The sequence below is a fragment of the Lithobates pipiens genome, unplaced genomic scaffold, assembly GCF_037356315.1.
Source record: "Lithobates pipiens isolate NorthernLeopardFrog02 unplaced genomic scaffold, aLitPip1_a1.2 Scaffold_22, whole genome shotgun sequence".
Lineage (NCBI taxonomy): Eukaryota > Metazoa > Chordata > Amphibia > Anura > Ranidae > Lithobates > Lithobates pipiens.
In genome coordinates, this window is record NW_027507784.1 from 19,963,655 (window position 1) to 19,979,793 (window position 16,139).

Genomic DNA, 16,139 nt, shown 5'->3' on the forward strand with positions numbered 1-16,139 from the left:
TCCATGACTCTCTGCTCCACTCACAGTCATGCCCAGTCCTGCCCTATGATGGACATAACACAGGTCCAATGGCGGGACTGGCCGTGACTGTGAGCGGAGCCGAGAGGAGCCGAGCCTACACTCGGCTATGTGTACATCGGCTCCTCTCGGCTCCGTTCACAGTCACAGACCCGAGAGGAGCCAAGATACACAGGACATCCGGCTCTGTGTATCTCGGCGGCGCCATATTTAAACTGCAAGGCTGCAATGACACTGACAATGCTGCAATGACATTGGGGCAAGGCTGCAATGACACTGACAAGGCTGCAATGACACTGACAAGGCTGCAATGACACTGACAATGCTGCAATGACATTGGGGCAAGGCTACAATGACACTGACAAGGCTGCAATGACACTGACAAGGCTGCAATGATCCCGACAAGGCTGCAATGATCCCGACAAGGCTGCAATGATCCTGACAAGGCTGCAATGACACTGACAAGGCTGCAATGACACTGACAAGGCTGCAATGACACTGACAAGGCTGCAATGACACTGACAAGGCTGCAATGATCCTGACAAGGCAGCAATGACACTGACAAGACTGCAATGATGGACAAGGCTTTAGATGGACACTGATAAGTCTGCATTGCTGCATTGGTGGGCATTTAAATGTAAGTTTTTTTTCCTTAAACTTCCCTCCTAAAAGTTTTTTTACTTAAAATTCCCTCCTAAACTTGGGGTGCGTGTTATATGCCGGCACGTGTTATATGCTAATAAATACGGTACATGATTAGAGGTTTTTTCTTTTGAAGCACAGGATTTGGGCCTGAGGCTCTAATTGGCTTTAAAAAAGGGTAGGCTCAGGGCGCAGACCACTGCGCCCTGAGCCCACCCAGTTTGTAACAATAGCGAATTAATATTGTCTTCCTGATTATCCTCCCGGCCAATCAGGAAGTGGGCTCTGAGTACCGATTGGCCAGGAAGTCTTAGGACTCCCGGCCAATCGGGTCTCAGGAGGACTCACTTCCTGTTTGAGGAGGAGAATCAACTGCCCCGGATTTTCCCTGGAGCAAGAAGCAGCATTGGCATTGGCTTCCTAAGGTAAGGCCACTGATTGTCAATTCTGGACTTGCAGCCGGCTCTGGAGGATAGCTGAACATTATATATAGTAGCAGATTTTTATACCACTAGTATTATGACAGCTTCCTTCTTCCGTTGTCAAGGTTATTAAAGATGAGAATTAACGACACTCGCTGTGTCCTTAGCAACCAAAGTATCATCATCCTGCTCTATTAAATTACTGTACAGAAATCCCCAGCCATGTATTCATAGTGGCTGGGATAGTCTAAAAAAAAAATGGCATTGGGTTCCCCCCATAAATCATACCAGACCATTCAGTTCTGGTATAGATTTTATGGGGACCATACACAAAGAAAATAGTTTTGGTTATTCCCCAAAAATATGTACCAGATCCAAAGTATCTGGTAAGACCCCCCCCCCCCCAAAAAAAAAAAAAATACACATCAGACCCTTATGCAGGGTTTTGGAAAAAGCCCCAATGTCTTCTGAACCATACCAGACCACATGTCCTAAACTTGGGGATTCCTGTGACTTAGGAATGAGCACCCCCCAGTTCGGTTCGCACCAGAACCTGCGAACGGACCGAAAATTTGCGCAAACTTTAGAACCCCATTAAAGTCTATGGGACTCGAACGTTTGAAATCAAAAGTGCTAATTTTAAAGGATAATAGGCAAGTTATTGTCCTAAAAAGGGTTTGGGGACCTGGGTCCTGCCCCAGGGGACATGGATCAATGCAAAAATGCATAAATGCATAAAGTGAAAAAAAAGTGAAATATTCCTTTAAATATTGTGTACTAAACCCCCTGAGCCATAATTGCCCATTATGGCTCTCCTCACTGACGGCGCTGTGATTTGCCAAGCATGCGGGTTATAGTGCATGCTTGGCCAATCATCAGCCAGCAATGCACTGCGATGCCGCGGTGAATTATGGGCTGTGAGCCACTTGAATTTAGTGCGAACAGCCCATAATGCTCTGGTTTCACCGAACGGACGAACAGCCGGTGTTCGAGTCAAACATGGGTTCGACTCGAACACGAAGCTCATCCCTACCTGTGACCTCACTGACCAAATATGGTGATGTCCATATATAGTCAATAGCATCACCCAAGGAACCCCGCCCCTTTTAGCTTAGCTGTCATCCATTTGAGCAGTTGTTGCATTTTTTTTTCTTTCAGTCAGCAGGAATAGTTCATCATGACTGATGTGGATCTGCATTTTTAGATAATGTGATTGATGGTGGATTTACATTGTGGGACACTTTATTTTTTAATAAAGGACTTGCCAAACTTGTGTGTGTGTTTTTATTTACTGCTTGCTTTTTTTGAATAAATAGGAGTACTATATACCCTTCATTGATATATCCCTTTATTGTTAAAGAGGGATTCCGAATTCCATCACAGCACCGGAGCAGCGAGACCCGGAAGTCACTCTGGGATCCATGGCAGCGGTGAAGATGAAGGAGGACCGCTTCGGGGGCTTCGTTCTCAGGTAAGTTATTCATAATGAGCTAGTATGCTATGCATTGCCTTGCAGGTTGCATTAAAAAAAAAAAAAGTGCCTTTACTTCCTCTTTAAAGACTAAACCTTTTTATGACACTTGTTGCTTACAAGTTAAAGTCAGTATTTTTTGCTAGAAAATTACTTAGAACCCCCAAACATATATATATATATATATATATATATATATATATATATGTGTATATATATATATATATATATATATATTGCAGAGACCCTAGAGAATAAAATAGTGGCTGTTGCGATATTTTATGTCACACTGTATTTGCGCAGCCGTCTTTCTAACATAATTTTTTTTTTTAAATACACTTTCATGAATTTGAAAAACAAACTAAACAGTAAAGTTAACCCACTTTTTTTTGTATAATGTGAAAGATGATGATGTTACGCTGCGAGAATCGTGATCTTTATTCTAAGCAAAAATAAATAAATAGTGATTCTCATTTTAGCCAGAATTGTGCATCTCTACTGCTAGATATGGAAAGTATTTCCCATTGGCCACTCAGAGCTGGGAGATGGCGACTTACCTGATTCCCTGCTTTGTGACTGGCTGGTGGGAAATCTCTTACACAAAGATGAAAAGAGTGCTGTGTAAATATTGAATGCAGGAGGAAGTTGCCCTGTTGAACTAGCAGAAGCTGGGACATTTTGTCTTGATGAATCTGGAAAAGCAGGGGTGCCTTGGCTTGTGGAACTTGCAGCACATTGTCCCGTTGAACCTGTGGGGGCAGGGAAACATCCTGTTGAATCTGCAACACAGAGTTTGAGTAAGTGGTACATCCTCTTGACTGTCTGAGAGAAAATTTTAGCCCAAGGGGGGTCTAGGGGTGAACCAACCCCCCCCCCAGTACCCCACATTCTTAGATAGGGAAGTTATATAAGTCAGCTTGTACTCTCAGGTGCAATGAAGGCCTATATGCAAAGAAGGATCCTCCAGCAATGACTTTCAAGTTTAAAGAACTTTAGCATTATTTTTTGTTTTTATTTATGTGAAAATAATAAGCCTACTGTAAACTGATCTGGATGAGACTAAATATCCACTTGAAGACCGGGCCTGTTCTGACACCTTTTATTTACATGTAAAAATCAGTATTTCAGTATTTTTTGCTAGAAAATTACTTAGAACCCCCAAACATTATATATATTTTTAAAGCTGAGGCACTAGAGAATAAAATAGTGGGTGTTGCAATTTTTTTTTTTTTAATTAACAATTTTTTATTGATCATAAAAACAGATATAAGGACATAGAGTTGGCATTGAGATATATAGACTTTAGCGTAGTTGTTGAAGAGCCAATGTGTATGAGATAACATTAAACAAAAGTGAAAACTATAGGGAGTCATACCCGACTCCACACAACAATTATTAGCTATCAAATAGTGACTTTTATATGCTTAGTGAAGACCTAGAAAAAAGAAGAAAGAGAAAGTGGTAGACAGAGGACAAGAAGGGGGGGGGGGGGGGGGGTGGGGAAGGAGGGGGAGAGATGGTAGGGCTCATCCATCAGGCCTCTCGTCTGTACCAGTCCTCCCAGACTCGATCGTGTATTTCCAGTTTGTCCTGTCATTTTTCCATCAGCTCTATGTCTTTTATTCTAGTGTACAGGTCTGTCTGGGAGGGTGGAGAAGTTCTTTTCCAATGTAGGGCACCCAGACACCTCGCAGCTGTCAAGACCTGTCTAGTAGTTTTTTTTGAGTGTTTGGGGATCTGTAGGCATGATACTCCTAGGAGGAATCATTTTGGGGTTCTGGGTACCTGCACCCCCAGGAGACGGGACAGTAGGGACTGTACCTCCATCCAGAAAGGTACTATCTTAATGCATGTCCAGAAGATATGGTATAGAGTTCCCCTGTCTCCCTGACAGCACCAACATCTGTCCGAGCTGGAGGGATGAATAGCGTGGAGAACATCTGGAGTCAGGTACCAAAGGTAGAGTATTTTATAGGCGTTTTCTTTATAGAGCGTGCAAAAAGAGCTCTTTGCTGCCTGATACCAGATCCCCTGCCATGTCGCCTCTGGAATCTCCTCTCTCAGTATCTTTTCCCAGCGAAGCATGTACTTGTGTTTACCCTGGGTAGGGAAGGAGTAAGAGTTCAGCAACCGATATATATATATATGATATTAAACCGCGACGTGCAGATCCCTCCAGCATTAGACTCTCAAATGGCGTTGGTTTGGAGAATTGGAGGTTCGGGGGAAATGACTGGGCATAGTGTCTTAGTTGCAGGTAGCCGTAGAACTCCTGACGAGGTATAGCAAATTTTTTTTGGAGTTCAGTGAAGGAAAGCATCCTGGGCGTGCAAGGATGTACTAAATGGCCAAAGGGGAACAGGTTCCGTGTCACCCAGGATGAAGACATCTGGTGGGTGAGACCTGAAAACATCCTGAAGTTGTAGAGAAAAGAGGTTAAAAGGGATCTCTCTGAGCTTAGAGCATGGGTTCGGAATAATTTGCGCCAGAGTGAATTAAGATGAAGCATGGGACCTAAAAGCTGGGCCGAGTTCACCTCCACGTTTGCGTTCCAGAGCAGGCTGTTTGGGTGTGTGGGTGCTAGCCAGGGGCTCGACACACAGCGCAAAAAGTAATGGTGAGAGTGGGCATCCCTGGCGTGTTCCATTCGCTATCAAGGATGACAGGGCATAGGGGGTCTTCACCTGGGATGTGGGGTTAGTGTATAGGTGCCGGATGGCTTATAGGAAGGGACCCCGGAACCCCATGTGTTTCAGAGTGGCAAACAGGAAAGGCCAGCCTAGGCGATCAAATGCCTTTTCAGGGTCCAGCCCGAGGGCAAGGGTTTCTAGTCTGTCTCTGTTCGCCACATCCACTAGGTCGATGATTTGTCTCGTATTGTTCCCCGTTTGACGCAGGGGAACAAAGCCCACCTGGTCTTTGTGTATCAAAGAGGGTAATATCAGGTTTAGACACATTGAAAGGAGCTTAGTGAAAATTTTTAGGTCAGAGTTTAGGAGTGCGATCGGTCTGTAACTAGCACAGAGAGAGGGATCTTTATCAGGTTTGGAGATCAGTGTAAGGAATGATCTTTGCATGTCCGAGGGGATCGGGGTTAGCTTGAGAAAGGCATTAAATAGTTTGCACATATGTGGTAGAAGAATAGCGAGGAATGACTTGTAGTATTCATAGGGAAGGCCGTCTGGACCGGGGGATTTACGGGTGGGCAGGGTCTTGATGGTGGCTATTAGCTCTTCTGATGTGACAGGAGCATTAAGGGAAAGAAGGTCAGAGGCCTGAAGTCTAGGAATGTCACTCCATTCCAAATATTGATGTAAGCGGTCGTTCAGGTCAGGGGGGACGGGGGTAATGCGGGATCTCAGGGTCATTATATAGGGCTGTGTAGAATTCCTCAAAGGCGTGCGCTATGTCACGAAGGTGAGAGAGGAGAGTGCTCGTGCTATCTTTTATTTGGTGGGGAGTAGTTGTATGGGCAATCTGCGTGCCAACAGAGAGTGAGCTTTATTTCCTTTGTCATAGTAGATTTGTTTTAGTCTGAGGAGTGCTTTCTCCACCTGGCCCATAGCGAGATCACGGAGTGTTGTTCGTAAGCATACTATTTTCTTTAGAAGGGAAAGGGACGGAGAAGATTGCAGTTGAAGCTCTAGGGCCCTGAAGTCCCCTTCAGTTTGCAGTTTGATGGCTTTCGCGTCCCTTTTCATGGCTGAGTAAATCGCTATACTGCGCCCTCTGAGAACCGCTTTGTGGGCCTCCCATAAAGTGGAAAGTGAGATGTCAGGAGTAGTAGCGTTGTAGCGTGGATTCTAACTCCGTTTTGGAGGGGCCGTGTTGGAGGAGGAAATTATTCACCTGCCAATGGCACGGTTTGCGGGTGGGGTTGCCTAAGTCCAGGGTCATAACCACAGGAGCATGGTCAGACCAGGATATCGGTATTGTCCCGACGTCCCTGGTAGCGGGGAGGGCGGCGTTGTTGAGGAAAAATAGTTGATGCGGGAGTGCATGCAGAGAGGGGTGGAAAAGAATGTGTACTGTCTTTCCCCAGGATGCAGGGCCCGACCTGCATCAAATAGGGCATATCGTTTGGTAATATGGCAAAATAATTTTGAGTGCCTAACGGCTCTGGCATGTGGGGCCATTGAATTGAGTGCATGACGGTCCAGCACCACTGAGTGAGACAGGTTAAAGTCTCCGCCAACTATCAGAAAGGGTGTTGCAATTTTTAAGGTCACATGGTATTTGCGCATTGGTTTCTCAAATGCAATATTTTTGGAAAAAAATACACTTTTCTGAATTTTAATGCACAAAAGCACAATATAATACCCAGTTGTTTGGTAAAATATGTTACAATGAGTACCAAACATGTCACATGTTAAAATTGCACATGTTAAAATTGCACATGCTTGTGCAATGGTGACAAACTATGTACATTTTATTATCCATAGGCAATGCTTTAAAAGCCTTTACAGGCTACCTCTTTAGATTTACACAGGAGATCTGGTTCTAGAATTACTGCCCTTAATCTGCCGTTTGTGGTGATACCTCACATGTGTGGCGTGAACACTGTTTGTGCTTGTGCGGGACCGACGCATCTTTACGCGCAGTGGTGCTTACATTTTTTTTATTTTTTTTATTTTTTTTTACACTGTCCCTTTATTTATTTTTTGATCACTTTTATTGTTATCACATAAAATATAAATGTCCCTTTGAGAGCAATAGACAGTGACAGGTACTCTTTACTGGAGATCCGAGGTCTATTAGACCCCATATCTCTCCTCTGCCATTAAAAACTTTGGATTATACCAAGTTCAGTATGTTCCGATGCTTTTTTCAAACCACTAAGGGTTTGTTTACAACTGTGAAACCAGAAGTGATGAAATGCTTATAATTTCCAGTTTCTTAGACCACAAAGATGAATGGGGTTTTTCTGGTCTCTGATCAGCTTTATGGTCAGCTGCCAGCTGCATTCTCAAGTTCCCCGGTGTGACGGGAGAGCCAAGAGTCATGGATGGCTAACTCAGCCAGCAATCGGCTTTCTTGTAAAAGCAATCCTAGCACCCTTCCTGCTGCTTGTAAAAGCAATCCAGCGGCTAATTAGCCACTAGGATTGCTTTTTACAAAAAAGCCAACTTCTGAAAAAAAACAATACTGGAATGATGCCTGCAGCTCTACCGGGATGATGCCTGTAGCTGCAGGAATCATCCCGTCAGGGGCGGCCGGTCCATTAAGGGCGCACGGGGCCACCCCCTCTCTCCAGCCACCCCCTTTATGACTAATGGACAGATTCATGCATCCACCTCCTATTCAGCCATCCGGCCCCTTTTCTGACGCCAGATGTCAGGCTCTAATAGACTTCAAAAAAGGTGGACTGTGAGCGCAGAGCATTGTACTCGCAGTCTACCCAGGTGTGTTACAAAATCAAATTAATATTTGCTTTCTAACACTGAACCGCCTCTCCGCCACTCAGGCAGCGTGGGTCTCATACCCCTTACCTGACTGGCTGAAGGCAGAGGCACTCTCATTGGACACCTATCAAAATGGAAGAACAGAGGAGAGGTAATTATGGAGGACACAGGAGTTGTCCCACAGCTCCCCGCCATCACCCGCTGCCTGACCCGCCAATAAGATGGAGTAAGTGCCGGGCAGACAGCAGGTGGGCTGGGGCCACAGTGGCAGCATTTGATGGGCAAAACTGGCAGCATTTGATGGGAATGAGTTGCTGCATTTGATGGGCATGAGTGGCTGCATTTGATGGGCAAAAGCGGCTGCATATGATGGGCACAAGTGGCTGCATGTGATGGGCACCAGTGGCTGCATTTGATAGGCACAAGTGGCTGCATATGATGGGCAAAAGTGGCTATATTTGATGGGCACAAGTGGCTGCATTTGATGGGCACAAGTGGCTGCATATGATGGGCACAAGTGGCTACATTTGATGGGCACAAGTGGCTACATTTGATTGGCACAAGTGGCTACATTTGATTGGCAGAAGTGGCTGCATATGATGGGCAAAAGTGGCGACATTTGATGGGCACAAGTGGCTACATTTGATGGGCACAAGTGGCTGCATATGATGGGCACAAGTGGCTACATTTGATGGGCACAAGTGGCTACATTTGATGGGGACAAGTGGCTACATTTGATGGGCACAAGTGGCTGCATATGATGGGCACAAGTGGCTGCATATGATGGGCACAAGTAGCTGCATATGATGGGCACAAGTGGCTGCATATGATGGGCACAAGTGGCTACATTTGATGGGCACAAGTGGCTGCATATGATGGGCACAAATGGCTACATTTGATGGGCACGAGTGGCTACATTTGATGAGCACGAGTGGCTGCATTTGATGGGCACAATTGGCTGCATTTGATGGGCACAAGTGGCTGCATATGATGGGCACAAGTGGCTGCATATGATGTGCACAGTGACTGCATTTGATGGGAACAATGGCTGCAATTGATGGCACACTGAGGCTACAATTGATGTTTTTTTTTTGTATTTTTCAGTTTGTTTGCACCCCCCTAAAGATTTTGAGCACCAGTCACCACTGCATACCAGTATGATCATTCAGGCTGGGTTCACACTGCCATACGGAGCGACTCCCATCAGTGGGTCCCCGTTCACGGTTTAAGGTTCCATTTCAGTTCAAATTTTTGCGCTGAATTCGGGCCTGAAACGGACAAGAAGACGCGCGGGACCCCTGTGCAAATCATACCGGGACCGCTCCGGAGAATCTCCTGTCATGCGAATTGGATATGGGGAAAACCACATCAAATTCACAATAGTGTGAACCCAGCCTCAACGGTACATCGTTGGTCGTCAAATGGACATACTAAGGTTATCATTTAAATTACTTGGAATCAAACTGATATGAACAGCGGTATATAGTTTATTGTAATATGATATATAGATGTGATGAAAGGCCCAATGCATACTTAGCTTTTATTATTAGTTGCATTACAGTTTTTTCTTTTTGTTTTTTTATGTACCCATAACCTTTAAGAAATCTTTATAAATGCCAATATTGTGTGACTATGCATGTATGTAACATGCATTGGATCTTGTAATATTTCCAGCCAACGGGGAGGGAAGGAGATATCCCCAACCATCAACTCCACATTAGCATTTATATAGCCAGTGACCATATTGAGACATCCATCTTCCCTCGATCATCTATGGACACTTCTACAGCATCGGTGGCACAGGATGTGACAATAGATCTGGGAAGAGGCACATCTACCAGACTGCAGCCCGTCTTCTGTAAATGTCTGTTTTAAAAAGTAGTTGGAGTTGTTGGTAGTGAAAATGAACTAGATACTGTGCTAAAAAAGTTGAGTTTTATTAATTAGTTCTAAATCACAACTCAGATGACCAGAATGTGTGATTTTTACCTGTTATCATGGCTTCCAAACGCTTCATCTTTTCCTCCATATATGATATGATATGTGGTATGATATGTGGATCAGTTTTTTTTTCCTCTTGGCAAAAAATAAAAAGATCCCGGGCCCATTCCTTAATACTGTGCTGCTCCTTCAGGATCTGATCTTTCACCTGATCTGTGCTTTCCTCCAGATCATCAATCACCACAATCACATTGTCCCTCCCTGTAGACGGGATACAAGTCATTGGTCCCAACCGGTCAAATTCTAGAAACACAAACCAGCTTCATTGCAACAAGATTTCTTCTAGTTTTTATAAACCCGCCCCATTAGTTGGGACTTCTTTACCCAAGGCCATCATTTTTTTTTTCTTTGGATGTTCACAACTCCTTCAACCTTCCTGAACTCTGTGGGACTGTCAGCTTAATATTTATATTACTAATATTTCAGTTTACACTCATGCAAATTGCATTATACAATTCATATTTAACCGCCTGCCAACCAGTTCACGCCGATATACGTCGGCAGAATGGCTTCGCTGGGCAAAACATTGTATGGAAACATTGTTTCCTTTAAGAGCCGCCGCTCCAATGCACCGTGGCCGGCAGGTGCAATTGTGGGAATGAGAGCCAGCACAGGGATTTATCCCTGTTTTGTCAGGTGAGAGGAGACATATCGCTTGTTCCTATTAAGTAGGAACAATGATATGTATCCTCCCCCAGTCAGTACTATCCCCACATAGTTAGAACATACTGAGGGAACAAATATTTAACGCCTTGATCACCCCCTTTTGTTAACCCATTTCCTACCAGTGACCAGATACAGTGATCAATGCATTTTTATAGCTCTGATCGCCGTATAAATGTCAATGGTCCCAAAAATGTGTCAAAAGTTTCTGATCTGTCCGCTGCAATGTGTCAGTCCCGATAAAAATCACAGATCACCACCATTACTAGTAAAAAATAAAAATGCCATAAAAATGCCATAAATATTTCCCATAGTTTGCAGATGCTATAACTTTTGCGCAAACCAATCAAAATAAGCCTATTGTGATTTTTTTTCGATTTTTTTTACCAAAAATATGTAGAAGAATATATATTGACCTAAACTGATAAAGAAATTTGTTTTTTAAAAACTTTTTGGGGATATTTATTATAGCAAAAAGTTAACAATTTAATTTTTTTTTTTTTTCAAAATTGTCACTCTTTTTTTGTTTATAGCACAAAAAATAAAAAATGCAGAGGTGATCAAATACCACTAAAAGAAAGCTCTATTTGTGGGAAAAGATGGACACAAATTTCGCTTGGGTACAGCATTGCATGACCGCAAAATTGCAAGAAGTGTTCTGGTCAAGAAGGGGGCAAAATCTTCCGGGGCTGAAGTGGTTAAAGGAGATTGCCACAATGTTAACTGTGTATTATGGATGCACTTTTTTTTTCTCAAATGTCTACGACTAATGATGTAATAATTTAGTTTGTACTTTGTGGGCAAAAGAAGGAAATGAGATAAAACACTAAAAGTGCTGATTCATTTGCATAATAATGTATCTCTTACCAAGTTTTTCATGAAGATGTTCCAGCTCCTCGTCATACAGAGAACTCGTTACATTGGTCACATTGATCCTTCCACTGTTTTGCGTATGATATAATATACCGAATGTGCACTGAGACACATCACATTTGAACTTTTCGAATTGATAGTTAGCTATATAATACGGCGTGGCACTCAGAAACCGACCACAGAAATTCATTGATGTGAGCAACTTCACCAACCAGGAGTATTCACTTCTATCCGATCTGGAGAAGATTCCAATTTTATATTGTTCCACTTTAAATACAAATGTAAAAAAATAGAAAGCATGTTAACATCTGACTGCTATCAGTAAATACAGCCAGGTCCATAAATATTGGGACATTGACACAATTGTAATCTTTTTGGCTCTATACACCACCACAATGGATTTGAAATGAAACAAACAAGATGAGCTTTAACTGCAGACTTTCAGCTTTAATTTGATGATATTTACATCCAAATCAGGTGAACGGTGTAGGAATTACAACAGTTTGTATATGTGCCTCCCACTTTTTTTTTTTTGCACAAATCAAGTTTTATCTTGCAAGGTATTAGAATACAATCTCATCTCGAACACTGAAACAGTGGGAATAAAACAAAGAACGAGTTGTCAACAGAACTTAAAACCTCCGGTATTTAGCACTCCAGATACTCCAGATTGCATCAAATTGCTTGCATTTTAAAGTATTAATAGCTAATGCTCGCTCTAGGGTGTAGTGCTGGTGGTGGACTACTTTGGTCAGGTCTGTGATGTTTATGGTCAGGGCAGTTTTCCAATGTTGCAAAACCAAGGATCTGGCCACCAGGAGAATGTTGGAAACTACCGCCCTCATATTGTAAGGAAATTTTTCAATACCTATGTGTAGGATCGCTAAAGCTGGGTTAGGAAGAGTATTGATATACGTGAGGGAAGTTATGAGTTGGAATACTTGGTTCCAAAAACTTATTAGGTTGGGGCATTCCCAAAACATATGGAGTAAGTGGCTTGATTGCCCGCAGTTCCTCCAGCATAGTTTTGAGGTGTGTGGAAAGATTCTCGACAATCTACAAGGGGTGTATTGCCATATATTGATAATTCTGATAGTCATTGCCCAGTAACTGATGGAGCGTGAGGCATTTTGGATCTCGCGAAAAGCTGTCGTCCATTGATCGTCTGGAAATGTATTTCCTAAGTCAGCTTCCCAAGCATTGATCTGTTTAGTCTTCGTGAAAGTCCTCGTGGCATATCGGCGTTGACCACGGCGCGCTCAGTGCACCGCATGTGCCGTAGACAGCAGTGCCTGTCTTACGGCAAATATCTCCTAAACCGTATAGGTTTAGGAGATATTTCTTGGACCTACAGGTAAGCCTTAATCTAGGCTTACCTGTAGGTCAAAGTGTGTTGTAAGGGTTTACAACCACTTTAAAGGTATGAGGACGGCAGCCAGGATTGCGGTATTCCCCTTTTCTCAGGCGATATTACCTAAAGCAGTCAAATGTTTAAAGCTCAAGAATTCTCATAGCAGTGCTCCAATAATCTCAGATCTGTGATCTTGTCCTATTTTCACTGGCTAGAGTGAGATCTGAGACAGTCACACTATAAAAGAAAAATCTGGTGGGACTTGTGAAGAAAGCCCAGCGTCCTCTACATAGGTCATGGACGGCCATTCTCCAAATAAAGACTGGTGAAAAAATGAAAGACAAGCCTATAAGGAGAGGTTGAGGTGCTGCCACACGCTAAACATTGATAATGTGACCTCTTTCTCCTCTTCCACCTGTTCCTCCCTCCACCACTGCTCTTCTTTCTTCTTTAGCTCTTCCACCTCCTCCTCCTTCTATGTAAAGAGGCTCTGGGGGGCTGAGATTTCTTCACTCCACCAGTGACTTGTCATCTAGGATCTCTGAACCATTTTGGCCCCTTTTTAAGAGGTAACTCCGAGTGTGAGGGTTGTCACAAGTGTAGGCCCAACCCTGAAAACATCTGCTTTCCATGAGGATGGAGTCTAATGCCGCGTACACACGATCGGACTTTTCGAAGGACTAGGTCCGACAGACTTTGGGCAGAGTTCTGACGGACTTTCCGAATAAACGGACTTGGCCACACACAATCACACCAAAGTCCGACGGATTTGAACGTGATGACGTACGCCCGGACTAGAATAAGGAAGTTCATAGCCAGTAGCCAATAGCTGCCCTCGCGTCAGTTTTTGTCTGTCAGACTAGCACACACACAAGCGGATTTCACGGTAGGAACTGGGTCCGGCGGAGTTCCGGTGAAAAAATTTGAAACATGTTCCATTTCTAAAGTCTGTCAGATTTTTACAAATCTAAAGTCCGCTGCAGCCCACACACGATCAAATGGTCTGCCGGAATTGTTCCGTCGGATCTTTGATGTCGAAAAGTCCGGTCGTGTGTACGGGGCATAAGGGATAGCTGTGGTTACTCCAGGGAACCCCTGATGGGAATTCGGACTTGGGTGACTTGTTTGTAGCTAAAGGATACTCCCAAGTCACCCAACAGGTACTTATAGATGCACAGGTGGTCAGGTGCCTGTAAAGCAGACAAGGCTGGCCAATCATAACAGTGCCAACTGGTATCAGACTGGAGCCAACTGGTAGAGACTTTAGCAGGCTTGTGACGGCTGTAGCAAACTTTGAAGCTGGATTCACAATTGCGCTTAGTGGGAACTTGCATTCCCATTTGCTTTTTTTGTGCATTTTTCAAATTCTTCACACATATGGCAGCCCATTCACTACGCCTGGCAAACGTCCCAAAGAATCTGCACTTTTTTTGGAGCGTTGCATTTTTTTTTACAATGCGTTTGGTGCATCTGCAGCACGTTTGTCATGCGGCAAAACACATGTCAAATGTGCACAGGGTACCCGCACTTTAACATTTAATGGCAATGCAAGCGCAATGCACATTTGCAGCCTGTGGAGATTTGAACAGTGACTTAGAGACCTAAAGCAGACCAGTAGGGACTGTGGCAGACTGAAGTGGACTGTAGCAAACTTGGAATACTGTAGCAGTGTGGGGGGAATATGACAGACAGGATAGATTGTTTTCGACTGGGTAAACTATAGCAAACTGGGTAGATCATAACAGACTGGGGGAGTTCGGGAGCATCGACAGCTGTTAAAATTAGTGCTCAAGCAGAGAAAATGTCTGGAGGAGACTGCATCTTGGTCATGTCATCATTGCACAAAGCCATTACCAATTCCGGACCGCCCATCGCACCTTTACTGCAGCAGGGCGGCCCGGCTGTTCAAAACAATGTTCTTGTACATTGTGGCTTCTTGATTGCGTCCCGCTCCAGCTTTTTGCTTGGACCTGCCAATCGTTGACAGGAGAGGCAGAATGGCAGTCTGCCCATATAAACAAGGCAGACCGCTGTTCTGTCAGAGAGGAAGATGAAAATCTTGTTTTTCTGCTAAACAAGAACATGGATTTCTCTCTTCCTCCAGTTAAGCTATTCCCCCACACAGTAAGAAATCACTCCCTAGGAGCACACTTACCCTTTTGATCACCCCCCATGTTAACCTCTTCCCTGCCAGTGTCATTAGTACAGTGACAGTGCATTTTTTTTTACACTAATCATTGCATTAGTGTCCCTGGCTCCCAAAATGTGTCACTTAGTGTCCGATTTGTCCATTGCAATGTCGCAGTTCTGCTAAAAATCGCTGCTTGCCACCATTACTAGTAAAAATAAAAATGCCATAAAAATATCCCACAGTTTGTAGATGCAATAACTTTTGCGCAAACCAATCAATATATTGGGATTTTTTTTTTTTTTACCAAAAATATGTAGCTGAATACATATTGGCCTAAACTGATGAACTAATTAGATTTTTTTTTTTTTTTTTTACATCTTCTTTATTGGATATGTTTTATAGCAGAAAGTAAAAAATATTGTTTATTTTTCAAAATTGTTGGTCTTTTTTTTGTTTATAGCGCAAACAATAAAAACTGCAGAGGTGATCAAATACCACTTAGCCCCTGTACACACGGTCGGAGATTTAGACAACCAAATCCGTCGGATTTTGTCCATCGGATTTTGTCCGAAACTGTTGCATACACACGGTCGGACAAAGTTGTCGAAAAATCCGATCTTTCAGAACGTGATGACGTAATTTCGTTACGATGGGACTACATTCAGGCTAGTAGCCAATAGCTTTGGTGTAGGAATTTGATCTGAGCATGCGTGGCACTTTGTCCGATCAAAATTCTCTACACATGATCGGAGTATGTCCGATCGAACCAGTTGGTCGGGAAATATTTCCAACAAGTTGGAAAATTGGGTCCGATGGATATTCCGACGGAATCAGTCCAATGCAGACCACACACAGTCTGATTATCAGACAACACGGTCTGATAGGACACATTCCGACGGATTCTCCGACCGTGTGTACAAGGGCTTAGAGCTCATCTCCAGCCAAACATGAGCCTCTCCCATCCTCTGCTAACCTATTTGTATGTTTGTTTCCTCACCCTGTAAAACAAGATATGATGACCTAAGGCCACAATCTAGGTCCCTCACTGACTTTCCCTCGAAAGTCAGTTCATTTTGAACGTGATGACGTAAACGGGACTAAACAAGGAAGTTCAATAGCCAGTAACCAATAGCTGCCCTTTCATCGTATTTTGTCCGTCGGACCA

The 16,139-nt window shown here is 43.6% G+C and overlaps 1 protein-coding gene across 1 annotated transcript in view; it reads right to left on the reverse strand.

The window, feature by feature from the left end:
* Positions 1 to 16,139, reverse strand: part of LOC143925622 (uncharacterized) — a 51,118-nt gene that overhangs the window by 13,488 nt on the left and 21,491 nt on the right. Inside the window, exons 3-5 of the mRNA XM_077450091.1 lie at positions 11,487 to 11,759; positions 9,945 to 10,157; positions 3,111 to 3,302 (exon numbers count right to left, since the gene is read on the reverse strand). Of these exons, the coding sequence (XP_077306217.1) occupies positions 3,111 to 3,302; positions 9,945 to 10,157; positions 11,487 to 11,759 (678 nt within the window). The remainder of the gene's footprint in view (positions 1 to 3,110; positions 3,303 to 9,944; positions 10,158 to 11,486; positions 11,760 to 16,139) is intronic.